The sequence below is a fragment of the Passer domesticus genome, chromosome 3 (assembly GCF_036417665.1).
Source record: "Passer domesticus isolate bPasDom1 chromosome 3, bPasDom1.hap1, whole genome shotgun sequence".
Taxonomy (NCBI): domain Eukaryota; kingdom Metazoa; phylum Chordata; class Aves; order Passeriformes; family Passeridae; genus Passer; species Passer domesticus.
Window position 1 is genome coordinate 122,412,705 of NC_087476.1, and position 27,230 is coordinate 122,439,934.

Sequence of the window (27,230 nt, forward strand, 5' to 3'; positions counted from 1 at the left end):
TCCTTTTGAATCAGAGCTCTTGCAAAAATCTATACCCTTCTCTAAATTTTCTTCTTCTTAAGCTGGCGTTAAAATGTCACACCTTGGCAAAAGAAATGTGTCAGAAACAGATACACTAAAGCAAGAAAAAATCCACCTTTTTTTTTTTTTTCCTAATGTTAAAGTCTGTAGGAATTGTGACCGTAATTGAAGTCCCTGAAAGAGCCAAAACAAAGCCAAAGGGAAGTTTCTGGGCACGTTCCTCGTGAATCTGCGGAGCACGGATTTCACCAGGGCTGCTCAGTGCCTCAGGTCACTGTTCTGCTCCCAGCACGGATGGGATTTCGGCCAGGAATTTGGGGATAAACTGCAGCCCATCAGCCTCCTCTCTTGGCTCGTCCCCTCTCCTACAGAGCTCCTCTGATGACCATCAGAGGAATCCATGGCACGAGGAGGAAGGGCCATCCTTGTGCTTCTTGGTGCCTTGGTTTAGTACTGCCCCATTAATTCCTGCAGCAGCCCAACCTGTTTAACTCCTCTGCTTTTCTTTCTTGTCTTGGCAATGGGGACTTTGCAGGGTACAGTCACTGGGGTTATTCACACTGTGCTCCCCGGGGCACTGCTGGAAGGGCAGCAGAGCTCATCCCAAATGCTCCTCTGCGCCCCAAGTCCTGAGCACAGCCCCTCCTGTCTTGCATCTAGCATCTCCGAAGTCTTCTTGCATAGTGCTTCCATTAATGGCATCAATGCAGTATTTGGAAGATTTTTAAGCAACCTTGATAGAAACCTACTCAGAAAAGTCTGTCCTATTTTGCTTTTTTCTTTTTCTTCCTTTTTTTGGGACTGTGGCCGTTTTTGTTTTGTTTTGAAGGCAAAAGAGAATTTGCCTGACAGGTGATCTAATAAAATATGCTCTGCTCAGGTATTTGCTTCACTGCTGCTGCCACTTGATCTGAAGGGAAGCAGCACAGTGAGCTGCTCCGAGCTTTAAAAAAACAGGAACTTGTTTTTCAGTGTTTGTTTTTGTACATCCTTGTCTGGGCAGGAGGCCTCAAGAGAGGCAGCAGCAAGCTCATGTTGTTGTGTCCATGGAAGTGTATTTTGCTTTCCTTGTTTTTTAAGGTGTGAGGTTTCAGCTTCCTGCTCATCCCAAAGTTAGCTGGGATCCGTTCAGCCTCCCCTCCCAGTTCATGCAGGACATCCTTCTGGAGCAGCTGCTCATCCCACAGGCAGGGCTTGTACTGAGTGCACTGAAAGGCAAATTAATTTGTTGTGCTCTGTGCTTTCCCTGTCCATCAGACGAAGCACCAACTTGCAGCTGCACTCCCAGGTTTCCGAAGGAAGGTGCAGAAGCTCCACGTGAGGCACCAGGAGGGTCTGATCTGATCCAAACCCCGAAGCCAAGGGGGTGTCCAGGGCAGGGAGTCAGTCAGGTGTGGCCCTGTGACACTGGATAACTGGAGAGCCATCCCTCTGGGATGTGTGAGTGCTCCCCTCTCAGCAGCTGGGAACCGAGCCCTGCCTTCCTCTGACTCCTGAGCCGCACGATGTGGCTGCGTCTGTTATCCCAAACAGCAGAAAGGCTGAGCGAGACCCAAAGAACAAACCTGGAGAAATGCAAACAGCGTTTACAAGAGGCACTGGCAGGACGAGGGAGGAGGGTATTTTTAGATATTAGATCTGTCTAGAAGAGTGGGGCTGTCCCTTGGCAGGTGTCAAACAAATCCAGACCTTGGGTGGCACTTTGCAGCTTTTGTAGGTCACAGCTCCCTTGACAGAAGATGTGGATTTCAGCAGATGTGTTTTACACATGGAAGAAGCACACACAGCTCCAAATGGCAGCAGAAAAGATCAGGTACCAAGGCAAGGACTCACCCAATACTTGGAAATTTGATTTTATGTAGGGCTGGCAGGGAAAAGCAGTATCAGATTAGGGTATAACCCCTCTGAAGGTGCTAAATGATTAAACACATTAAGGGGTGTTTGATAAAGGTTCTGGCAAACTGATTTGAGAGCAGTAAGTTTATTTGTGTCAATTGCCCTAACTTTCTATCAACTTTGTATATTTTTTAAAACTTTCTCCATTGTAATTTAAATTTTTCCATTCCTTTGTATTAAAACTGAAAATCCCACCAGTGGTAAGCTGGGGGTCTTTTGGTTGTTTTTATAGTTTGATTGGGTTTTTTTGTGAGTGGTTTGTTTGTGGGGTTTTTTAAAAACTTTGTTTAGTTGTGGTCTTTTTTTAAAAATCCATTTGAATCATGAGTGCAGTCTGGTTGTGGCTCCTGTGGTGTCTCCTCAGAGTTGCAGCCAGAGGTCTCACAGGTCAGATTTCTGGGCAGATGATATCCACTGCAGCCTGAAAGTTTCTGTCTCCACAGTGAATTTCCCACCAGTCAGGAGATTTACACCTATTCAGCAGCCTGGTTTTAAAAACTGATTAGAAACTTGATACGGCAGAAATAAATTTCTGCTGGGAATGCTGCTCAAGCACACTTCCATTCACCGTGTGTCCTACTGGCACAGGGTGTTTTTCCAGGGGAAGGTGTAAGGCTGTACTTCTATTCCATCTCCCAATGTCACATTTACCCCTCTTCCCAAACATCCTGTTGTTCCCTTCCTCCAGGAAACCAAAATCAGATATTTAAGGAACTTGCTGAGAATTTACTCCCTGTTGTTCGTTGTGCTTAGACAGAAAGGGGCAAATGCCACAAGCACCACCATCATGTATAAAATTAAAACTAGATGGTGGTGCCAATATAAATTATCTTACAGAAATATTAAAGAAATATATTTGTTATAGTATATATGTTAAAAATGTACATTATTCTGAAAGGATTACAGATTGCCCAAGACATGATTTTTTCAAATAAGGCCACTGAGCAAATAAAACAAATGCTAACCTATTTAATTGTCCAAATGGCATGGAAAATATGGGAAGGAGGAAGAAAAGGTGCTGAGAAGCTTTTGGCCCCTTGTTGCTCACGCTCTGCAGTCTCAGGTGGGTGCCAGCGTGTACCACGTGGCCCTGCCTTGCTGCTATTTTGGGCAATCATTAATTGCAGCATTCCGGCTGACTGCAGGCACTATTGATCCCCTGTTTATAGCATGGACCCATTGCACACAGGGTTTATTGCAGGGTTGGTTTGGTTTGTGCCTGAGTTCACCTGGCCTGCAGGGCTCGGGGGTCACTGGCAGGCCAGGCAGCTTTGCTGGGAAGGTCCCACGTCCCAGGCTGGGAGAGTTCTCCCCAGCACACTGGGATTCAGCTGCTGTCCTGAGAAAAGCTGAATAGAGCAGGCAATTACAGAAAGCCTTTGTGTCCACACTGTGGCCAGCCACACAGAACTGAAACTGGCACCTTCCTGCTCTCCCCAGGGTGCTGAAGTGCTCAGCAGACCCAAGGGACTGCTCCTCATCACCTCTGGGTCACGGGAGACATCGTACCTGGACATCTAGAGGGAAAAATTCTACAGCAGCACCTAGGCTGCTCTGGAGGGGGCTGGAATAAAGAAATAAAATAGAGAGAGGTGTAGGTGGCCTGGCAGCTCCCCTGCAGCTGCTTGGCCAAGCTGCAGCATTCCCACAGTCCTTGCAGGATGAGGAATTCTGAAGTGCCAGTGGGAAGCACTGCCAGGCTGGCAGCACTCATACCCAGGTGTGTCTGATGGTTCCAATTGCAGCAGGTAGAAATGTGCAATGTATCCAGGCTGGGGATGGCCCTGGTGGCTTTTCAGAGCCCCATCTCAGGGACACAGGCAGGCCAGGAAAGGAAGGGAGGTCGTAGCTCTGCTCGTGTGAATGCAACGAGGTTCTGTGCTTCATCACTTCAGAGCTTACTCAGATGTGTAAGCAGGGAGCATGCATTTATTCTTCATAAAAATCATTCAAAGGGGAAAAAAGACTTCTGCTGGGTTAACACTCTCAGTGAGGCAAGAGCACTTGATCAGAACGTAACAAAAATGAAACTCAGTAGATTCTAGAGAAGCAAAAGGGAGAAAAGCTCGGTTTACAGAGGGGGGAAATGAAGACAATGAAATTCAGGGTTTTTCACCTCTCTTACCACAAGAGATGTCCAGGTTTTGTTTGTCTCCTTATTTCCTGTTGAAGGATGGGGGAAAAAAAGAACTCAGAACAGCAAGGTATTAATGCATCTTTATTTACAACCCAGTGTCAAATTGTTGTTTTGGGGAATTGGCATTTAGAATATTCTCAGATTTGCAGAATATCCCTTTCCAAATTGCATCCATTATAACTTCCCAAGGATGTATTGGAAGGGATCCAGCTGGAGGAAGTGTACCCTCAGTGCCATAATCTTATGTGCACACAATATTTTTAATTCCCTTTTCAAAAGGTATTGGACTTTGCAACCTTTGAGAAATATTTTGGTCAAACCCTGGAGTTCATAGTTATGCTCAGTCAAGTGCTCCACTGGGGATCCTTGGGAAGTTCAGCAAAGGGGGGAGCACAAAGTGTGGCCTGGAGTTTGTGCAGGAATTTTCCAGCCTCCTCTACTCTTTTCTGGACTCCTTTCTCCTGCCAAGCCTATTTACTTGTCATCCCCCAGCTAAAATTTTATTTTTATCATTGAAAATTAACTGCTTGGGTAGTTTATACACATCAAAGTGTGGTTTATTTTCCATTGCCTTTAAGGCTTTTTTATCCTTCAAGTTGGAAAGCTTCTTATCTAGATGAAACAGCCTTAAATGGCTGGATTTAGTTCATTAAATTCTTGGATAACTGGGAGTCTGTCTGGCACTTAGCAAGTGAAATTAGGAAGAGAACTGCTGATCCACCCTCTGAATGTAGGAAATTGAATTCTTTGCAAGCTGCCATGATTTGTACGAGGAGCTTTAAAAACAATTAATCATGGTTAAGCTTCCTCTGCCAATTTTTACCCTTTCTCTACTCCTGTAAGTCCAGGTGAACCTCTTGGAACTGAGGAGAGGTGTTAGGTTTGTGCTTTAGGGCAGCATTCCCCTTGTCTCTTGATTTCAGTGCATCACCTGGGGCTGGCACTGAGTCAAGGGTCACGTGAGGTTCTGGGGCGAAAAATGTTCTTTGTCCCCTTGTGCTTTCCCAAAGTTTAATTCTTTCTGCTGTGGAAAAGAGCCAGCCATGGATATCAGGGATGCAGAGGATGCAGGGAGAGCTCTCTGCTTCTGGAAGAGCAGCTGTCCCTGCTGCTTTCCCTAGGAACCGTGAGGAAAACTGATGGAATTGGAGAAGTTTGAAGGACCAGGTTTGGTGCAGTTGTCTTAACGCTCTGGATCTGCAGATGTACAGGCAGCAACGTGTATTTATGAGTGAATTTTGGTTCTAGAACTCATGTGAATAATTCAGATGCCCAAAACTGCTCACTCAAAAGTTTGCATCTGGATTTTTTTGGGACCGTTTCCATCACTTTCTGCTTGCACTGATTTTTCCTCTTCCATGTCTTGGTATTCTCACGTTGTTTGGCTGCTCACAAATATGTGATTTGTGGCACTCAGGATGTTCTCCAAGTGATGTGTTGTGTTCTGCAGGCTTGATTTAAAATTGATCCAGCCACCCTTTTTATATTCCCTTCCCCAATTCATTCTCAAGACTGTGGAGTACAAAACCAATGCCTTAAAATGATGTCCATGGCATCCCTTGAAGAATTCCCCTGTGCAGCTGCCTGCCAGAGCCATCAGTGCTTGGGTGTCCTTTTCCCAGCAGGGACTGAACACGTTTCCTGTACTTCACAGGAGGTGAAATTAATCTGTCATTAAACCACCCAAACCCTGTGTCTGCATTTATTCACTGCTGTCTCTCCCTCCTCAGCCAGCAAAACATATTTGTGGTTCTTACTCATGCTTCTTGTAGATTTTACTTCTTTTTTTTTCTTCAGTAATCATGTTGTCTGCTAAACCAGGAACTTATTTCTAGGTTTGTTTTTGTTTTAATTTTTTTAAAAATTTTTTTAATTTTAGGTACTTATTTTAAAAGTTAGAATGTACTTAGAGAAAATCCTCCTCTCTGGAATAAATAGAAACTGACCAAGTTTTAAAAGGAAGTCTTAATTTGATTTTTATTATACGTGACTTTTTCTCTGTTAACTTTGCCATCTGAGGCAGTGGCATCTGCCATATGATTTTGCCATGTGGTTTTCAGCTGGTTTTATGGATTTTCAGAGTCAAGTCCCTTGGCCTTGCAGCCCCCTGGCTGCAATTCCCACTGAGCTGGGTTGTCACCAGGACAGCTCCTTCAAGATCTGCAGGGAATGAGTTCATCTCTGTGGGCTAATCTGGCAGCAGTTTGTTGGTGTCAAGTGTGTGTATTTATTTCTGCTTCTGCACAAGCTGCAGGAAGGTTTCGTGACACAGGACAGTGCAGGACAGCTCATCATTAGCCAGCAATAATTAATTAGGTGTGCCATTAAGAGCCTGTTCTGAGCTCACAGCCTGATTTGCAGGAGCTGAGTGTTTGCTACAGCCCAAGAAGGAAACAATTTCCACCTCTGTTGCATCATCATTGAAATGGTTTATTTTTCTTTCCTGTGCTGCAAATTAGTTTCCTAGAATTAAATACTTTAAGGTAATGGGAGCAGTGAGTGTTTACAATAATTAAAATCAGGTAAATTGAAACCTTTAGCATTAAGCATCCCACGTGACTTTGTAATTGAAAAAAATGACACCAAAATGTGTCTCTCAGGCAGGTAAGAGTGAACAAAATACTGCTGGCATGGCACACAGGCTCTTTTCTTGGTTTTTTAAATTTATTTTTCCCTCTGCTGATCAGTGTGTCTGAAATGTTGCAATAATAAGCAGCTCGTTAGTCAGATGTTTTCAATTCTGGCTCTCTGGTTTCATCTGCTCTGCCTGTGTGGGGTGGGTAGTTGGTGCAGGCAGCATCTCAGACATGATGTACACATTTCCACCAGCTCAAAAACAAAACAGTGCATTAAAATGCCAGTGCTTGTCCTGCAGCCCTGGTGGGGCTCTCCAGAGCAGCGTGCTGGGATTCCCACTGTGCTCTCATCCAGCTCGTTTCAAACAGCTCAGATTTTGACAAATTCAGATAAATGAAGAGCTGATTGTACCCCAACCTCTGAAGCAACACTGTTAAAATAATTCCACACAGCAATTCCGAATTGGAAGAACAATGCATGTGAGATTTACAGATAAGTGAAAATTAAGCTGCTGTTCCAGCTCTCCCTGCCCTTGGGTGCTGTGCAAGTTGCTGTAGAAATCATTTCATTTAAAGACTTTTTATAGGTTTTTCAATAGTCTCATACAGACCAAAGAAAACGAGTTCATAAAAGTGACATGAAAATGAGATGAGTTTCTTTTTGCCACTGTCTGTTCATCTCTTCCTTTAAAATTAAATTGAAGAAAAACTCGTGGAATTTTGAGGAAGGAAAAGCAGGGAAGGGTGTGTGTTTAAAGGTCATCTTTATAATAATGAGCCATCTGCAGCTGATAAAAATTGGTAAAAAATGTTCGTGAGTTAGAGAACACCTAGAGGAAGGTTGTGAATGGTTGTAGCTGCTTGGTATTTCACCTTTTTCGAGTTGGCATCAATATAAATTGAGATTTACACTGTGATATGTAAAGTTTTGTCATGTTAATCACAACCACATCCAAAAGCACTGAAAAACACCACATTTGGTCTGATTTTACTTAGATGGTTTATACTGTCACTTGTTTTTTGTTAGAACACACAGTCTTGCAAACAATTTAAAACTCAAATACCATGAGCCTCGAAAAAAAATCTTGAGAAATATGAGCGTTAGGATGGAAAACGAAAATAAAATCCAGGCTGAATATTTGTTTAATGTTCTGTCACAAGAGCATGAGAGACCCAGGGAGGCTGGATTGGGATCACTGGAACTGTGAGAAAGGTCAGGAAAAGAGGAATGAGGTGGCCCTGGGCTTTTCCTCAGCACGTGCAATTAATTCACTTTATTTCAGATAAAATCCTGGTTTCACTGTGTATGCCATGAATATCCTGTGGGCATCTCTCTCCTTTCCCCAGAAATGAATCTGATTTTGTACTCTCAGCAGTACCTTCACCAAAACTGGCTCTGAATTACCATCAGTGAATTTGCAGTGCTGTCCCCAGTAAACCTTTGCAGCACATCTGGTACAGAAATCGTGGTGCCAGTGAAAATGGTAGGTGGAAAGAGACCTGTGAGCCTGGCTGTGCAGCACATCAGCTGCTCCCTGCAAGGGATGCATTCTGTCCTCCTGGAGGGGTGGCTGCCACAGGCCTGCCAGGTTGTCCGGGGGTGTCCCAAAGTGTTATAAAAATACTGATTTATCACGTTTGGTGTTTTTAAATAACCCGTGTCTTGCAACATAGGAAGTCAGCATGAATTCATCCTGCATTTTCAGAGCTCACAGTTAGAATTGTATTTGGAAATGGCTGTGACTGTTTGACACAGTCCTCTCTTTTCTAAAGTTCTTCAGGCAGAGATTGGCTTCCCTCTTATTCCTTTGCCAAAGAAAAATATGGATTAAGCTGGCACGTGCTCTCTCTGCCTCAAAAGCTGTACATCACAGGAAAAAAAAGTATCTGCACTCTTTTCATAGCCTGGTCCTGGTAAACTTGATGTATTGATGTTCTTACTTCAAGCATGGAATTGGATTAAGCTATTTTAGGAAAAACTGCCATTGTTCTGGAGCAGGTGTTTCACAGGGAAGGTTAATCAGCATTGACTGTTGGAGGTGTGATTTATGGCACCCTGTCCTCCCTGATCATATCTGTGGGAAGAGCAGCCCTGGGATTTTAGTTACATCTGAGGTGTTTGGGATTGCTGCACGTACCAGATCTGCAGGAGTCAGTGGATGCCTTGCATCTCCTTCCCCAGGGACTGACTAAAGCATTTCTGACTCCTTTTACCTCATGCTGTGTCATATGTCAGAAATATTCCACTGTATTAACTGAGCAGATGGTCACATTGAGCCCAGTTGAGATGATTGAGATTATTTTTTAAAGAAACTTCCTCTTGTTTTGTGCACACTGACTTGGTTTGCACAGAAATGATGTCTGGATGACTTGGGTGTTTAAACAAGATCCTGGCTCTGTTTCTGTGCATAGGTAGCTATGGTGATATCACGCCAAATTTGGAACCCATTCTGAAACCTCAGAAAGGAGGAGAACTTTATTTGCAAATATTTTGGTTATGTCTTGATCTGATACTCTTTTGTGAAATGTGTGAAGACATTATTTGTATTGGAACCATACTGCAGTGATTGTTAGGCTAAATAGATTTAATGACAAGGATTTTGGTAAGGATAGCTTGGTACAAGTAAATCCATTTAGCTATCAAACTTCCTGTGCATTGTGTGTAATGAAAGAGAGTTTGGAGAACACTGCTTTCAATATCTTTGATATCTTAATTGGAGTCTGTTTATTTCACATGGCTGTCATTGAGACAGACAGACAAAATGCTGTCACTGAGTTCTGCAGATGTGGTTCCTGTGTATGGACATTCTCCTTGATCAGAGAGAGGGATTGCTGGAAGACAAACTTGAGAGTTTTGACTTTGCTCTCAACAAAGGAGAGAAGATTTCTCTGGAGGATGAGTCTGTCCACGCACTTGATGGGGAGCTCCCAGTGATGTGTGACACCAAGGGAATTTGAAGCAGCTGTGAGATCTGTGTGGGGATTGTTAGCAGTGACTTTCAGCTGGCTAAAAAGGACGTTTTGCTTCTGAGGGTCAGGCTGGTGCACACGCAAAGATGAGAAGCAACTCAGGTGTCATCATGGACCCCAGGAGCCTGGCAGAGCAGAGCTGTGTGCTTCAGGTGCCACAGGGGGTACAAAGTAATTCTGAGAGCCTCAGAAAGCAATTCCTGCCTTCAGTTTGTTCTGGGCTGGCAGCTTGCACTGAGGAGTTTGGTTGGGTCTGCAGCAGAGCTGGGGCTTGGCAACTCAGCTGAATCCTCAGCTGGCCACAGGGCTGAGTGCTGTGATTTTAGGAGTCACTTTTTGTTTCCTATTTGACTGCCCCTAAACCAGCAACTTACCTGGTGCTTAAAGGTTAAGAACTGGTATTTTGAAATCTGGGTCAAATGTATGAGATAGCCATGCTATCTATATATATGCATGTGTATATATATATATATTTGTTGATAAACACTCTGTGATAAGGAGCTCTTGAAGACAAGACATTGTTCTATTTGTAGAAATTCTGTGGGAGTTCTGCCTTCAATGGAGTCACAATATAAAGTCTTAATTTAGCAAGGTTCTTTGTTTAATTTAGGCCTCAAACTCCAGTGTTTCCTGGAAAACTCTTTGCATATGTAGGTAGCTTCTTTCCTCCCCTATAGTCCCTCTTCTGGGGTACATACTGAGTTAGAAAAATACAGATGCACTTTTGAATGCTTGGAAATTCCACTTTGATGAGCAGAAAACTAAGATGAAAATGAGTTTGTTTCAAATTAGTTTGTTTGTCTCTCCTGAAGTTATCAGGATATAAATGCTATGATTTGGGATCGTGATAGTTACAGGTAGTGATGCAGACTGATAGAGAATTCTGTGCAGGGTATTCTGAAGTACCCTATAGCTCTGTGAAATAGTTTTGAGAGATTTTTGCACTGTAAATTAATGTCTTCACCAAAACTTCCCAATATTTAGTTGCACACCTGTTCCAGCATCCCAAGAGGTTGTGATTCTCTGGATAATCACCTGGCTTGGCCATCACATTATCTGTAACCATCAAGCCCAGGAAAACCTTCTGCATTGGGCAGATTCCTTTCCTTTTTAAAGGGATCAGAAGCTGCTCTCCAAGATGGTGCTGCTGATGCCTTTGGAGGCTGCCCTGGAGCAGAGGCTGGACAGAGCTACAGAATAAAGCAGGGATTGATTAAAAGGATCTCCTCAATGGATGCACCTTGGGCAGCACCGGAGCCCAGCCAGGGCTGCACCCAGGATGAACCCCAGTGGTCCCAAAATGAACCCCAGTGGTCCCAAAATGAACCCAAATGGTCCCAAAATGCCCCCAGGATGAACCCAAATGGTCCCAAGATGAACCCAGGATGAACCCAAATGGTCCCAAGATGCACCCAGGATGAACCCAAATGGTCCCAAGATGCACCCAAGATGAACCCAAATGGTCCCAAAATGCACCCAGGATGAACCCAAATGGTCCCAAAATGCACCCAGGATGAACCCAAATGGCCCCAAAATGCACGAGCGCTGCCGGGGTCTCTCCCTGGGCTCAGCTCTGCTCCATGTGCACATTGCAGTTCAGTGTCCAGTTCCAGCTGCAGCCCCTGCAGTCCCATCCTGCTTGTTTTTCTCTCTGCAGCCCACGGGCTTTGTGCTCCTGGGCTGGGATTGGGATCATTTGTCCTTGGTGCCCAGCTGGAGCAGGAATTGTTTTGTGTCCCTGCTCTGTGCACAGAACTCACCATCCCCTCATGTGAAGCTCAGACCCACACACTAAAGCAGCACAGAATGTGAAAAATAGAAAAGCCAAACCTGAGGCATCACTGCAGCTTTGGGAAGCATCAGTAAGCAGGGGGGCTGACCTGCTGCTCCCTGGTGTGTTGAAATCAGCGTTCGAGTGCCACAGAACCTCGTGGCAGCCTTTTATAACTGCGTGTGAAGGAACCGGAGTGCTTCCACAGGCAGATGGTGTGTTGCAGGTTTTCAGAATTAAAAACAGTTTAAAGAGCTGGTGATACTAATAAAAGATGTTGTGGCATTTGCTGTGCTGTGCAGAGCACACACTAATTGGGATTTCAGGGTTAGGACCTACATTTTAATAACAGCAATCACAGTGGCAAGCAGGGATTGTAATGTGGCTGAGGTGCCTTTCTAAGTTTATGTTATTCTTATGATTTCCAGTGAAAAGGAAATACAGCAGGAGAAAGTTAGGGGGGTTTGATTGAAATCTATTTTTATCCATCTGTCTACAGGACCCTGGTTTCTAACAAAAAGTCATTATTTTGCATTTGTTCATGAAAATGGTAGGACTTCCATAAGCTTTTATTTTTTATGTTTCTAGTTAATTTTTTTTCTCTATTCTCTCTTTATTTCCCATTGTTCTAAGATGTATTTTCTTTGATAAGTTTCCCAAGACAGAGAACAAAATAGGGAAGATTTTTTCCAATGAGCAGATAATCCTCTGACCAACCTCAGCCTCAATTTGACATGACTAATTTGATTTTTGATAGATGCTAAATCTCCTTGTGCTGCCAACACCATCCTTATCAGCTCCTCCATATTTGCCTGCTCACAAATTCCATCTCCCTCTGGGAATTTAAGCAGCACTGTCCCATCCAACTCTGATTTTCCTGCCCTATTTCCAGAGCAGTCTTCGGGCACCTTCAGTCTTTGAGCTGAAGCTCCTACCAGACTCCAGTGGAAGGGAAAATCCAAGCTGATCCCTTTTGACTGCAAGAAGGAACAGGAAACATCAAAGACTTAAAATACTGAGCTACAAAGGGAACTTGGATGAGTTACGTGGGTATTGCCAATGGCTGCTGGTTTTTTGCCATCCCATGGCTGTGCTCCCAAACTTCAGCAGCTCAGGGGTTCCACAAGTTACTGTAATCAATATTAAATAGGTGTAATTCTTCTGAATGCCCAATAAAAGAGCTCAGTGTGTTGCTAATTAGACCCCAGTTTAGCAAAGAGCTTATCCCAAAAACCAATCTGTCCACTCAAGCCAGTGTATGAAAGACAACCCCAACCAGCAGCAGGCTTTCCAGTGTCATTCCCAGAAATGGAATCACCAAAATCAATCCAGTTTACATAAAAGAAGCTAAATTTGGGCTTGCTGCTTGGTTTGTGGTTTTTTTCCCCATGTGGTTTCCTGCCATCTCCACAGGAAAACCTGCTGACATTTTCAAAAGGGCTTTGATTCATAGAGCACTGAGAGTCTTCAAGATGGTGATCAAGGATGTTTTGCTCATCTCCTTCGTAGCAAAGGGGAGCTGAGGAACGAGGAGTGAATGTGGGAGCTGGCAGTGGGCTTTGGTGTGTGAGAACTTCAGATCCAAGCACTAATTATGACCTAGATCATCAGCTAAGGGTGAGGTTGTCACTGACAAGCTCAGATCTGTCACCCCTGAAGGGCAAATACCTCCATGGCAGGGGTCAGCAAGGGTGTGAGTCATGTTAGCATCCAAAATATTCTCTTGCACTGAACTTAAAAATAGAAAATTTAAAAAAGAAATACTAAAAAATAGCTATTAATATACGTCTTTGGGGTGTGTGGGGCCCACAGCTGTTGCTCTGAGATTGCCCAGGACTCGTGGTGTGTTCCCTTTATTAGCAGCTGCTGGATGGTGGCTGGACACTGCACTGCTCTAATGGACTGTGTGCTTCCAGCTTTGCCAGACAAGCCTTAAACAGAGCAGAGAAATTCACATTTTGGCCATTCAAACACAGCAAAGACAATGATCTGTCTAACTGCTTGCTTGTAAAACCTGGCAAAAAAATCTTGGATTTAGAAAACCAAATCCACACACACATTGCTTGATTTGCCACTTATTTGCACTTCTGAAAACAGGGCTGGTGCCAGATAACTTCTCTTCTGATGAATTTCCTTGGAAAAAGCATCTCAGTTCAAATAAGTTTCTTTCTTTATGCTGTGGTGCGTGGCTAATGCTTCTCCTGGTCCAAGCGGAGTGTGATTCATCCTGAGACATCCCTGGCTGGGTGTAAACACGGAAGGAGGAGGTTACCTTCCCTCTTCTTTTGTGGCTCCCACTGCAGCCCGTCATCCGGCCTGGAGCTGGAGCAGGAGGCTCAGCCAGGGAGGGAGGGAGCAGGGGCTGTGGGGTGGAGGAGGGAAGCAGAGACACGATCCCCCTCTGTCTGAGCCAGGGAGAATGATGCTGTTCCCAGACAGGCCCTTGAGCAGAGGCATTTATCTGTCTGATTTGGGGGTTGGAACGGCACAGGGCAAGAAGGAGATGGATTCTCATCTCCCAGAGACATAAAACAAAGCTTTGAAACATCCAGCCTGTAAATAAAAGAGAAAGGAACCCATCCACTAATACGCCATGACTGACTTAGCAACTGCAGGGCATTTCTCTAGCTCTTCTCCCTGATCTAAATGATACCATTTCTTTGTCTTTCTCCTTTGAATCCCCATCTCTGAAACACATCTACTATTTTTGTATCCCCCTCCTGTTTTTCTCTCCTGTGAAAGGCTGTGATTAACTTGTTTACCCACGAAACCATCTTTGTCTTGGAGCACAATGATATTCACAATTTGCAGGGCCCTTAAATAGGATTATTCTGTCTGTTCTCCTGTAACACTTGGCATCATACCCAGTATTTAAAGAGGCTCAGCACTTATGATAGACAGCCTTGTACTTTCTTTTCAGTTTCTACCTCATGCTCCAAAAATGTTTTCCTAAATGTGGTGAAGTGCTTGGTGAATGCACACCCAGCTCCATTGCCTCCCAGAAGGTGTGATACCAATCAGGAGATGCCCTTTAGACTGATGTCTTGTTGGTACAGGATTTCCTGCAAGATCCATGAAAAATGGCCCTTTTTATCATCTTAACCATGTTATTTTAAATTTAATTGGTATCAGTTGGTGGAAATTTAGATACTTACTCAAAAAGTTATTAAATATTAAGAATACCACAAATATGCAGGCAGTGTGGGGAGAAGGTTCATGGGAGAGTGAAATTCAAAGTGCAGTGCATTTATTGTGTCAGTTTTGCAATAACTTGATCTCTGCACAGCATCTGCCATCCCACAGGGATTCTGCTTGTGTTTTAGTTTCTGTAGGAGACTGAGCACTCTTGCCTTCGAGGAAAGCTGAGCTTTCACATTGCACAGGCCCTGTCCAAAGGGCTCAATCCAGTCGTGCAGGGCAGCTTGTCATCTGTCTTCATCCACTTCACCACGAGGCCAGGGACCCATTTTCTTCATTTCACACACACTGAGGGTTTCTTGGAAGTGGAGCAGCCTCATGGAAATGAGCAGAGTCACCGAATAACCTGAGGTTTTTACTCAATTTGGGTTGCCAGTGGGGCTGAGATTCAGGCTATTAATAGCTGATAAAAGTCCTTGAATGCACCTTTCCTTCAGAGGAGTGTTAGCTGGTGACTCCTCTGCCAGGCTGGGCAAGGTGCCCACGGAAGGGGTTGTCACCATCCCCAGAGGGGTGTAACAGACCTGTGGATGTGGCATTTGGGGACACGGGTCACTGGTGGCTGTGGCAGTGCAGGGGGGAGCAGCTGGACTCGATGCTCTCAAAGGTCTTTTCCAACCTAGATGAATCTATGATTCTGTATTGGATACAAATAGGGGGGAAAAGACTAAAAGCTAAATCTAAATGGAATATAACTAATAATTTCAATAATACATGACTTGTTGAACAAGAAGAAGAAAGAGGAGGGCAATGCCAAAATTCCGTTACCCATTTCACAGAGTTTCAGAAAGTTAATTCCAGCAGTCTTCTTAATTCCTTAGGAAAAACTAAGTTATCATTTTTAGTTTTATCTAAAATCTGTTAAAATCACTGCTGAGGACAGTAGCCTTTGGACAGATTGTGTTGTTTTGACAAGCAAGACAGTTTGTGTTTGCTTGACTTCTGCAGCAAAATAACTGAAAATAGGAATGTGCAGCCATCAGCTGGACAGCTCTGAGCCTGTACAGCACCAGCACAGAGCTCAAAGGCTTTGGAGGATTTACAGCAGTGATTTCCTTTTTATTCTGGGTTAATAACTTTAAGTATTTTAATGAGCCATTAACCAGATGAGAACCAACAGGCCGACACGTTCGAAATGCTCAGAACGACGGAGATTTTCCACGTGGAGGTTTGCCATTTCGCCCCTCTGTCAGTGCCATGTATTTGCAGCAGGTTTGATCCCTGGGTGTTGTTCCCCGCAGGACCCGAAGCTGCGCGAGCTGCTGGACGCTGGCAACGCCGGGGGCCGGCTGGAGAACCGCATGATCACCGTGGTGTACGGCCCAGACCTGGTCAACATCTCCTACCTGAACCTCGTGGCGTTCCAGGATGACATCGCAAAGGTAACACACCTGCAGATGAGAGCTGGCAGGGCCAATTCAGCCTTTGGCAGCAGTGCTTTCAGTTAGGGATAACTGAGCTAAAAGTGGGAGTTGCTGTGAGATGAAGCACAGTTCTATTCCAGAGCTGGGCCACTCAGTTCCCAAGAAGAAATCTGCAATCTTTTTTTTTGTTTTGTGGTGTTTTTTTTTCCCAAGGAGTTTATTCAGCAAGATTTATGCCCCTGGTAAGTGGGCTCATGTTCAGAATGTTGCTTGTAGAGCCCAAATAATCACAGTAAAAATAGTGCTGCACACAAATTTTAGCTCAGGAGTGAGGTGTTACACTGTGGCTCCCCAAAGACACATCAGTATTTCAGGAGGAGCATCACATTTTGCCTGCTATAGCCCTTGACAAGACTTTTTTTTCCTTAGAAAAGTAGAAATACTTTTCTAAGGCTTTTTTATTGCCTTAGAAAAGTATTTTTTTCCATGCAGGTCCATCAGTTTCCTCTGTCCAGTTCACAACATAAAACTACACTTAGTACATTTGGGTTTGGGTTTTTTCCTCCTTTTTCCAATTTCTCTACCATTCAGTTCTGTTTAATGAAGTGGGAACTTTTGCTTTATCTATTTCAAGCAGACATCCCAAAGCTTCTCCTCTCTCCACTCCCACTCATGTGGGCAGGCTCTGCTCCCAGCCTGCAGACATCCAAGCACAGAACAATTCCCACAGGGCATTTTTACATCCTGGGCTTCACCACGTTGGCTGGAAAGAGGTTCTCTGCAGCCTGCTGGCATTTAACAACAGCAAGGATTATTTTGTCACCTCACAGGCAACAAGGATGGTTAGGCCAGGTGCAGAAAGGTCACAGGATAAAAGCCTTCAGCAAGGAGGGGGCATTTCTGCTTGCCAGATTCCCATTTCTGCTAATCTTCTTTAGCCAATTGGCAAAACCATGATTTCCAGTTTTTCTTTGACATGGAAGAATAGAGGCAGAAGGAGTTTGTGGTGGTCCACAAAGAGCTGAGAGGGAAGTGCTTGAAAATGCAGAGCTCTACAGGGTGAGAAATCTTAACACCGCAGAAATGAAAGCAATTGAAATAAGTCTTCAGGAGAAAAAAAGGAGCTCTGCTTATGAAGGAAAATGAAAAGGTATGCTAAAGCTTTACCAGCAGAAATTGCTGTCCCTTATCAAGGAGCAGGGAAAATCACCCACATCAGAAGCTTATGTCCTTCTGTTTCACTTTCCTGTCTAGCCAGCAGTCAGTGAGCCATAATCTATTTGCTAAAACAGCACCAAAATGGGTATTTTAGGGCTATTTTCTCTTTGATAATGGAACCTTAAAGTGGATAAAATAATATTTTGTAAAAGCTTGGCTGCTCTAAATCTTGAGTAACTCCTACCATCCGAGTAACTAGGAGTCTTCCTTTTTATTTGTAAATGCAGTAGAGCAAATAAATTAATATTTGATCAGCTGTGGCCTGGGAATGCAATTTTTCAGGCATTGCAGATTAACTGTGTGTGCTTCGAGGTCATGTTAAATATCCTGATGATTGAATCCAAACAGTTTTGATCACTGTTGAACACATCTAAAAATTCCTCCCTTTTTAACCTGTTTACCAACTCTATATGAGCCAGAACACAAAATTTGGTCTTCATTGTCTCTGAGCCCCATGCAGTGACTCAGAGCAAGTGCAATAAATGAGCACATCAGGCACAAGTCATCCCTCAGGGAGCTCTGGGGAGCAATGACAGTACAAGACGTTTTCAGCACCACACTTGCAAATTTTGACCCTTCTGATGTTGCAGGGAAAGCAAGTGCCATAGAAATCTCTCCCACCTTTCCTTTTCAGTGCATGAATATTTTTTGGTTAACCCTTTGTTTGGGATAGCTTGTTTTTCAAGTGTTGACCAGCCCTCCCTTAAGGAGAAAGGCACAGTAAGCTGTAATGGTCTTAATGAGGCAGTTAAAATCAGAAATTAGAGGATTTTCTCCCTTTGCAGAGGGCTGCCTTTTCTGCTGCAAGCTCTGCTTGTCACATCCACTGGCCAAGTTGTGGGAAAAGTAGGAGAATGCAACTCTTGGGTTATCCAGCTTGCCTCAGCTGCACTACATAGAAATGTCAGCGTGCTGGTTTATGTTTGTTCCTCCAGGAGAGTGTAACTGGTGCTTAAAGCACATCAGTGAAGAGCTGAGGGCACCTGCTTTGATCAAAGAATGCAGCTTGAAATTCATTAGGCCCTGGTCTAAGGGGCAGGCAGGAAGGTGTGTCGTGCTGGGGGGAGAAGCAGCACTGAGAGAGCACTCACTTGTTTTCAGCTGAGAGGGCCTGTCTGGGGTGGGATTTATTTGTGAGCACCCACAGATTGCTGCAGAAGCAGCAGAGTTTATTCTCAAACCCTGTTCTGAGCAAACACTCCTTTTCTCTGTCTCCATTCCCAACAGGAAGTCCAGCCCATCAGCCTCTGGCTGCCCCTACAGCACTTCACTCTCTTCCCAAATCCAGCAGATCCAGGAGTGAGCATCTCCTTGTTCCCTCCTCTTTCCTCTGGCTCTCTTTGGTGCCCCTCATGGCAGCTCTCTTCTCTCTGCACTGCCAATCCTGGCCATGCAGGCTCCTGTCCAGAGCCACAGGAAATCTTTCTGCTCAGTCTGATGAGCTTTGGGTAAAATGCATCACTAAGAGCTGATGAATTCCTCCATAAGTAAAATGATGTCATCACGGATGATTCACAAGTAACACTGTACTATTCTTTCCAGCATACATCTTTCTTTTTCTAGCTTCCCCGGTGTATGCAAGAGCTTGATCAGTAGAAGAAAGTAAATTCACATCCATTTGATATGGCTTTTTTTAAAAATTAAATTCTGAAAGTGTAGAATTTCAGCAGCTTGCTTTGTTAACCTCCCACCAAAAAGAAATGTGTGAGGAACATTGCCTTCATACGTTGTGTGATTTGAAGGAAGTGTTTTCAAGGCTCTGTGCTGCCTTTTCTTATGAAAAAGGTCTCCTCTCTTGTGTTGCACTGTGTGTTGTGTGGTATCCTGATGCGTGCAGAGAGATGACTGCACTGACAGCACATTTCCAGAGGAGCTGCTGCTCGTGTGCTACCTGCAAAGCTCTGAGCAGCTGAATGACTTGTCAGCAAAGGTCACAGGAATGGCAGAAGATGAACTGGTGTGGCAGGACTCAGCCAGCAGGGGATCAAGTCCAGGAAGCTCCCTCTTAGCATGAGGGATGTGGCTTGCTTGGAGTTGAAGATCAGCAGCTCGAGTCCTTCTGCTCTCATAAGGGATCAGTGCTGGGTTTGCTGGCCCTGCTGCAGCCCTGTTGGAAAAAGCCCAGATTTCTGTTTTCCTGTTGTATCACGTCTGTGCAGAGGCTGCTGTTTGCTCTCCATCCCTTGGGGTGCTCTCCCCGAGCTCTGCCTGCTGGATTCACAGGTTTGGGGTGTGGGCTCTGCTCTCTGCATGCAGCAAGCCCAAGGAAAGGGAGTTGAAGCAGCAAGGCTCCCCTTGGCTCACAGCTTGCTGAGAGCCCAGCAATGGCAGTCCCCAGCATCTCTTTATTTTTTAAGCTCTGTCCCCAGTGCTGTTGCTCCCCCTCCTGCCAGGGGCTCAGATCAGTGGCTGCAGAGATGATGTGATCCTTGGCAGAGTCTCTGATCTTGGCTTTTTGGCTGGGGCTCTGGGGTGGCTCACCCTAAAATTGGAGAGACAATGAGCCCAGTGTTGCTTGACCTGGTTAGGAATGGCTCAGCCTGCAGGTAGCCCTCAGATGGTTTGGCAAGAGCCATGGGGTTGCTTGGAGAGCCAGGAAAAGCCAGCAAAGGAACAGAATGGAACAAATGGCAAGGCTGCTTATATAAATAATGTGTGTGACAGGCACATAATGAGTGAGTTCCCCTTACATTCCTGTCAACAAGCATTCGGACAAAGGAAAGGAAGAGCTGGGGGTGTGGGATACTCTTGAAGTGCCCTACTTCTGTTTTACACAAAATATTTCAGCTTCAAGCCCAGCAGAAGCAGCAAGATGAAAACAGGCTATCAGGATCTGTTAAAAGCCAGTGTATTTTTGATTTCCAGATAGTATTTTGTGTTGCTGTTAGTCTCTGTGGCCGTTAGTGTCACAGGGAGAAGTCTGAGCAGCTATTATTAGTGCCTAAACAAAGCAATGTTTACAAGATGAGCCTATTTTGAGCCTGGAAAAATGAGTTGCCAAGAAGAAAAACAGATGCTGCACTTAATACGCTCTCTGTTCCAGGACTCACAGCAAAGCAGTTGTGTTGCTAACAAGCCTGACTCCTCCTCCTCTGCTTTCTCACACCCCTGATTTTTTCAAACCAGACCTAAGGAGGAAGAACAATGAAAGAAGAGGAATGGCAGTGGTCACGAGAAGGTGGAGGGAGGGCTATGAGCAGCACTGATTTTGCCTCCAGAACAAGTGTGTGTCTGAGGGAAGAAGGTTTCTCTTCCAGAAACACCAGCCACAGGAGAGGTGTTACCTCTGGTGCTGAGGGCTGAGGTGTGAATGGGATGAGCTCCAGGACCTGAGAGCTGGAGGACATCAAAGGCCACTAAAACACTGGGCATGCAGGCAGCCTGATCCTTGGGAGCACAGCTGGGAGAGCAGTTTCAGGAGCAAGGTCTGATATCATCAGGGGAAAAACCGTAGCATATAAAGAAGATGGAAAACCCCCCTGGCTTTTCAAATCAATCACCTGGTCATGTGGAAAAATGAGGCCTTTTAGGTAAAACAAGCTCTAAGCTCCAAACTGACAGAGGAACATTTGTTTCGTTGGAAGTCAATGACACTTCCCATCCCTATCCATTTTCATCAGAATGGAATCCTCCTTTTTTTTTTTTTTTTAGTATATATTTTTCCTCAAGAAAAAGAATGACCAAGGAGAAGGGAATACTTCCCAAAGAGTGTGGCAGTGGGAATTTTGGATTTGGACTGTTATGAAAGGAAATGTAACTTTAGTTTGGAACAAAACTGAAAGCTTTGTCAACTAAAAAAAAAAAAAATCACATTGTTTGAAAAGGCTTTGCTTGTTTCTTCCCTTTCTTTCAGTGGGGGGAAACAAAGCCAATCCTAAACCACAGTTGTGATGAAAAAGGTTTGTAATTAAAGGTTGTGAATAAGCAACAGTTTGGAAAGGAAAAAGACACTGAAGCTGTCCATGAAAAGCTGTGGGAGAGACCTGCAAGGGAGGAGAGCAGCACAAACTTTGAGTCTAAACTTCAGTTTACAGTCTTGGTTCAGCCTGCTGGGAACCCGGAAGGGTCAGGGATGCAAGGGAAGGACTGGGGCAATGTGCAGCAGCCTGGTCTGGGGGAAGGAGCTGGATCCTCTTGCACATCCCTTCCAGCCCAAACCATTCCATGATTCTATGGCATTTCTTCCCTACACCAGGAAGGGGGAAAAATATTTAGTGAGGGATAGGACCACAGTGTGAGGAGAAATCACACAATCAGGGAGAAAGAGTTCTTTGGAGTTGCATCAGAGTAATTGAAATGTACTCCTCTATATTTCTGCTGGCTGGGGAGTTTTTAAGCTTGTTTCTTATCTTGGATAGAGTCAGGACTTCAATTTGTAACAGTCTTCTTTTTTTTTTTTTTTTTGTAGCATGAGAAAAACAGGTCTCACAGATGAGGAGGGAAGATGTAATTGGAAAAATCAAGTTCAGGCTTTAATTAGGCCCTTTTTTTCAAAGCATAATTTTCAAAAATATGTTGCATCGTGTCAGTAAACGTTTAAACTGAGCCTCATTTATTCACTTTTTCTCTTCACAGGAATGGTCAGACGAAGTGTTCAGTTTGGCAACAAATTTGCTGGCCCAGAACATGTCAAGGGACGCGTTTCTGGAAAAAGCGTGAGTGGCCCTCGATGTCACCCTGTGGGTGTTGCTCTTCCCCCTGCGTCATTTTCCTCCACGCTTCTTACTCACCTTGTCATCTATTGTTTCTGCTCTGGTGACTTGTCACTTCTGTAAACACAGGTCCTGGTTCCTGTGGTTCTAAAGAGCCTGTTATCTAGAAGTCATCTAAACAAAAATCCTTTTTAGGGTTCTCCTGGCAAGCTATTAAATCATTGCAGAGAAAGGCAGGATTGAATGCTCCCTGCCCCTTGTACAGTTGTGGCTTCAGCTGGAGGCTGAAGGTCTGCATTTAAAAAGAAAGAATACTCTGGACTGACTTGCTTCTGGTTTGTTTTCCTTTTTGTCTTTTATTGATAACAAAAAATAAGAGAAATGCCAAAAGTCCCTGTTCCTCAGTCCGATCTCTCTGGTTTCCGTGTGATCCAGAGAATTCGTTCCTCTGGATTGCTGGGCACAGTGGGCAGACTCTGAGTTGCTTTCCATGAAGCTGTTGGTGAGAAGGTTTGGGGTGAAATACACACCTGAAAGGGAAGAGAGCTAACCCCGAAATTAGCAATTCCCAGCTGATGAGAGGCAGTTTTGTGGAAAGAGCTTTGAGAACAGCGTGGCAAAGCCTGCCAGGAAGTGCTGGTGTTGAACTGGGATACACACTGGCTGCTGAAAGAGGGGCTGCACCTTCCCCAGCCTGCTTAAAGTCAGCTGAGTGTCTTCCCCAAACACCTTTCCCTGCTCACAGCCAGGGGCTCAGTCCAGCTAAATACTAAACTTACCTTCCTCAAACCTTCTTCCCTCCAAATTAACCCCCCTTTTCCTGGGCTTTCTGAGGCTGTGGATGGCCACTTCCATTAGCTGCACCCCGAGTCAGAACGTTCCAGAGGGCTGCACTTGAGTCCCACAGAGCCACAGGTGCCTGTTGTGGGAAGGAGGGATGTGCATCTCTGGGTGTGTGTTTGCTCCCCAAGCTGTTTGCTGGAGTCCACAGGGATTCTTGAGGCAGCTCTGAAGGGTGGGTGTTGCTGGAATACAGCATTGTGTCTGGTAACGGTCTGCTGGGGCAGCAGGGATGGTTTAGGCAAACAAAATCCCAAATGGATGGCAACATTTAACATTCCCTGTTGGCCCTGCATGCTGGGAATGTGCCCACCTGAGCTGGTGACTTCCTTCAGCTCCACAGGCTGGAGATGGGTTTGGAGGGGGATTAGGTTCTACAATTGCCTGCCCCTGCAATCCCCAGGTGCCCAGTGGGCTGTGCTGCCAGGCCCATGCTGGGGAGGGTTGGGGCTGTACCTAATGGGCCTTCCCTACCCAAATCAGGGGAGAAATGTGTCATCACACGCTGCAGCAGAGCTCCGTGTCTGGAGCTGTTCTTTGGCAGTTTTTCAAGCCATATTAATTAAAGATGAAGTCACTGGACACACTGTGTGCATTCAGTGGCAGGCAAGCATGGCATTCCTGTGTCTTTTTCCACTAATTAATAAATCACTTGGAAACCGTAAGGTTTTCCAGCTCCTCTGCACGGATGCCAAATCAGTCACTTAAGAAATGTATGACTTTGAAGATTAAATTATTTCCCCATTATAATTAGTGTACTAAGCAAAGGGTTGGTTGGAGTCCTATCAGAACCTTTTTGTTGAAAGAGAAAACCAGATTGCATTTGAGCAGAATGAAGGGTTTTTTCTTTCTGACATTCAGTTCCTTGGAGCACTGGAAGTGCAATAATAAACAGCTTTTCCTCATCTTTTGTTATTTCTAACTTCCTTGGTTATAGAGGAAAACACTCAATGTCACCAAAATATAGTCAAAATTTTGAAAAAATAAAAGGCAAAATAAAATAAACTTTGGGTTTTTTTAAATAACTGCTGTGATTTTTTTTTTGTTTTAATCTCCCTCAGTGCTGGGAGTTGTGCTTGGTGACACAGTAGCACGAAAGGCTTCAGTTTCCAGAAGATGAAACTGTGGGGAGTCAAGGATTTGTGGAAATGTTCCTATCCCAGTTATCCTAGTTTTAGCATGCACTTGGATTTTGAAGTGGTTGCTAATGGCATTTTCTGTTGGGAGGAAAAGGAAAGTTTATTAGAACCATGCAGTTTCTTCTTCTTTTGGCAGACCAGTGGGTGAAATGAAAAAGTTGAGTTTTTTAACCAAAGAAAATCTTCTCTGAAATATTTAAGCATTGCCACATTTTTCACCAGCTGATGTTACTGCAAAACTCATTTACAGTTCTCTCAGGACAGACAGTAGAAGGTTTGCAGTCAATAATGATACCCCAACATGTTTTCACACTGGGAGAAAGAGCTGAGTGGGACTTGCCACATGACCAGAGCACTAGCCCAGAGCTAGGAACTGGTGGAGAGGTCCTTGAAAATGCTGTAAAAATAAAGCAGGGTGCTTTTCTCTCCACAGCTACACAAAACTCAAGCTGCAGGTGACTCCAGAGGGGCGCATTCCTCTGAAGAAGTAAGTGCTGTTCCCTCCCTTACCACGTGCTCTCTGCTGGCTTTGGGCTGTGAAGATGTGTTTGGGATGAGCATGGGACCCTGTGCCTAGAGGAATAATTTTTATAACAGTGATGATGGGGTGTCTCTGTTCAAATGCCCTCTGGGCACAGACATCCTGCCTCTCTGCCCTGGTTCCTTCCACTTGTGAAAATTAAAAATTTAAAAAAAAAAATCAGCATAATTTCTTTATCTCAGGGATATGTGAAAATAAACAGATTTAAATTGCTTGTCACTGGGGGAATGAAGAGAGCAGTGATAGCTGAAATAAATAACTGCTGTGGTAGGGGCTGGTGCGGGGTAGAGTTAAACTGAGCACTGTCAAACTCTGTCACTGAGCAGCCAGCAAATGGAAATAAACAGCTAAAGATGGAACAGGCTGCTGAGAGATGCAGTCCTTGAGGCACGTGGGCCATGAAGGCATGTCTCTCAGCCAGCCCCTGTGTTTTGTCCTCCTTTTGCAGCATCTACCGCTTGTTCTCGTCGGACAGAAAACGGGTGGAGACGGCGCTGGAGGCCTGCAACCTTCCCTCCTCCCGGGTGAGCAGCTGCAGCTCTGCACCTCAGCCCTGCTTGGCTCGGCTGCTGCTGCCTCTCTTCCCAGGGTGCCCGTGGCTCAGCCTGGCTTTGCTGCTGCATGGCTCCTTCCCCGCTCAGAGGCTCCTGACACCCCTCTCTGCCTTTCGTCTGAAGTTGTTTAGGAGCAGGGGCTCATGGAAGAAGCCTGAAAGGATTCAAAGGAAGGGCAGAGTTTTTGTGACCCGGCCTGGAGGGATCCTGTGAGGTTGCACAATTTCCAAGGCATGGTTTCAGTGTCAGCCTGAGGTGTGATCTGTAGCTGGAGATAAGAGACAGGCTAAACCCACCCTGCCTTTTCCAAAAGGTGCATGAAGGAATTGTGGAAATGTGGAAGCTGCTAACACTGCAGGGATGCAGCTGTTGCATCCTGCTCATCCAGGAGCTGTGCTCAACCCAGAGCTTTTCCAGGAGGGCACCTGGCCCTCAAGAAGGCTTTTTTCAGATGGAATGACCTCGAGCAGGTGATTCCAGTTAACCCTGGAGTCACAGATTGGGGAGGCTGGGAGGGACCACAGTGGGACACACTGCTCCCACCTCCCTGCTCCAGCTGGGTTTTAATCCCAGGAAAGCTTCTTGCAGGACAATTCCTTCTTTCAGGGGTCCAAGAGCTGGGGTAAAACCCCTCTGTAGCAGAGAGCCTGCATCTCCTGATCCCTTGACATATCCAGAGCTCTGTGCTGTGAGCTGTCCTTGACGTTTGTCCCCCAGTGGTTTAACAGAGCCCATTCCTACAGCTCCAGAACAGTGGAGCTGAATCTTCCCCAGCCAACCCTCAGACACCCCTTCCTTCACAGGTTTAAATAAAATTCCAAGGAATGTCAGAAAGTACGTATAAAATACTATAATAACCTTAGCTGAGGTAATATTGTGAGGTTAGAAATGTGGAGAGAAAGGTTTTAAAGATGAGTTTCTATTTAATTGATAGCAAACAAGACAAAGTGTGCAAGAAAAATTCTCTGAGGTGCTGCTTTCTGAATCAGCTGATTTATTTCTTCCGTTTAGTACATGTCTCTGAAAAGAAAATTTAAATATCATTTGGGTCTTTGGAAGAAACTGCAGCTTTTTTCTGCTATTTATCTAAGTAGAGCTGGTTTTACATACACACTGCTGGATGCTTGTTGCTGGGATACCATCTTGAAAATTATTCAGAATATGAAGTAGATCCTTTCTTTGGTTGGGACAAAAGAGAAATGTGCTGCATACACCAAGGAAAACTGTGTTGATCATCTTTGGAAAATACTGTAGATGGGCAAAACTGAATCTCATGGAGGTAACAGAAGGGAAGAAAAGCAGAAGTTCAACCACAGCTCCTTTCCTTTGTGTTCCTGTTGATCTGAACAAGTGAAATTCTTAGCTTCAACTTCCAGCTTTTCTGCCCTATTGTACTGCAGGACAAATGGTGTTCCCATAAAGCCTTGGAAGGGCAACAGACTCCAGCAGCTTGCAAGGGAATATCAGGAAGCCTTGTTCAGCCAATAACACCAAATTATTCAGAGAATTCATGACAGTCTCTCATGGATGTAGCAGTTCAGGCTCTGGATTTTGATATTCATGGATTTTCTCCCCGAGTTTCCACACCTCTCATTGCCATGGGAAGATATGGAGTTTGTTGGCCACGAGCTTCACACCATGTTTGGCTGCAGCTCCTGCAGCTTAGGAGTGAGTCTTCGAGCCTGGGACAGTTCCTCACCTGCCTCTTGCAGTGACCTGGGCACAGGTGCCAGGGGAGTGTCCCTGTGAGGGTTTCTGTGTGACAGGGCAGATACCCCATCCACGAGCCCACTGCCCAGGGAATTCCCTGTGTGTGTGTGCCAGGAGAGCCTGTGGCACACGTGCAGGCTCTGCATGCAGTGCAAGAGGAGCAAGAGTTCTCCTTGCCCAGATAATTGTTTTCCTCCTGAGGAGTAGCACCAGAGAGGATCCTCAGAATTGCTGGAAATAAATCCTTTCTTTTGTCTTTAAGGACCTTCATGAGGGATGGATTCTCTGCAGTGTGAGCACTGATTCAGCTGAGCAGCAGGGCATGATCACAGTGGGATGACCCATGGACCTCAAGCACTTTCCAAAGCATGGCTTTATTAATTTCTCTCTTTATCAGTCAGAACTGGCCTACGTGGAGTTTTGAAGGATCAAGCCCTGGTTTTTGGAACAGTCATCATCCAGCAGATCTGAAAGCAGAAGGATCTTTAAATAAATGTTTAAACAAAGTTTTAAAATACCCCAATGAATTTCTGAATTTTCCAGCTGATTCTCCTATGTTGTTTTTTTTTTTTTAATCTTGGCTACTTTTTGGAAATGGGGTTATTTTTTGTTATTGTTGGATATTTTTTGCTTGTTTTGGTTA

The 27,230-nt window shown here is 44.8% G+C and overlaps 1 protein-coding gene across 5 annotated transcripts in view; it reads left to right on the plus strand.

Annotated features, from left to right (window-relative positions):
- PLCB1 (phospholipase C beta 1) overlaps positions 1 to 27,230 on the plus strand; it is a 332,913-nt gene that overhangs the window by 183,516 nt on the left and 122,167 nt on the right. For all 5 annotated transcript variants that reach the window (XR_010359722.1, XM_064415692.1, XM_064415693.1 and 2 more), the window contains exons 4-7: positions 15,811 to 15,951; positions 21,727 to 21,806; positions 24,216 to 24,269; positions 24,772 to 24,847. Coding sequence is in view for 4 of the 5 variants with exons in the window: in XM_064415692.1 (XP_064271762.1) it covers positions 15,811 to 15,951; positions 21,727 to 21,806; positions 24,216 to 24,269; positions 24,772 to 24,847 (351 nt within the window). In the remaining variant the exon portion in view is untranslated. The remainder of the gene's footprint in view (positions 1 to 15,810; positions 15,952 to 21,726; positions 21,807 to 24,215; positions 24,270 to 24,771; positions 24,848 to 27,230) is intronic.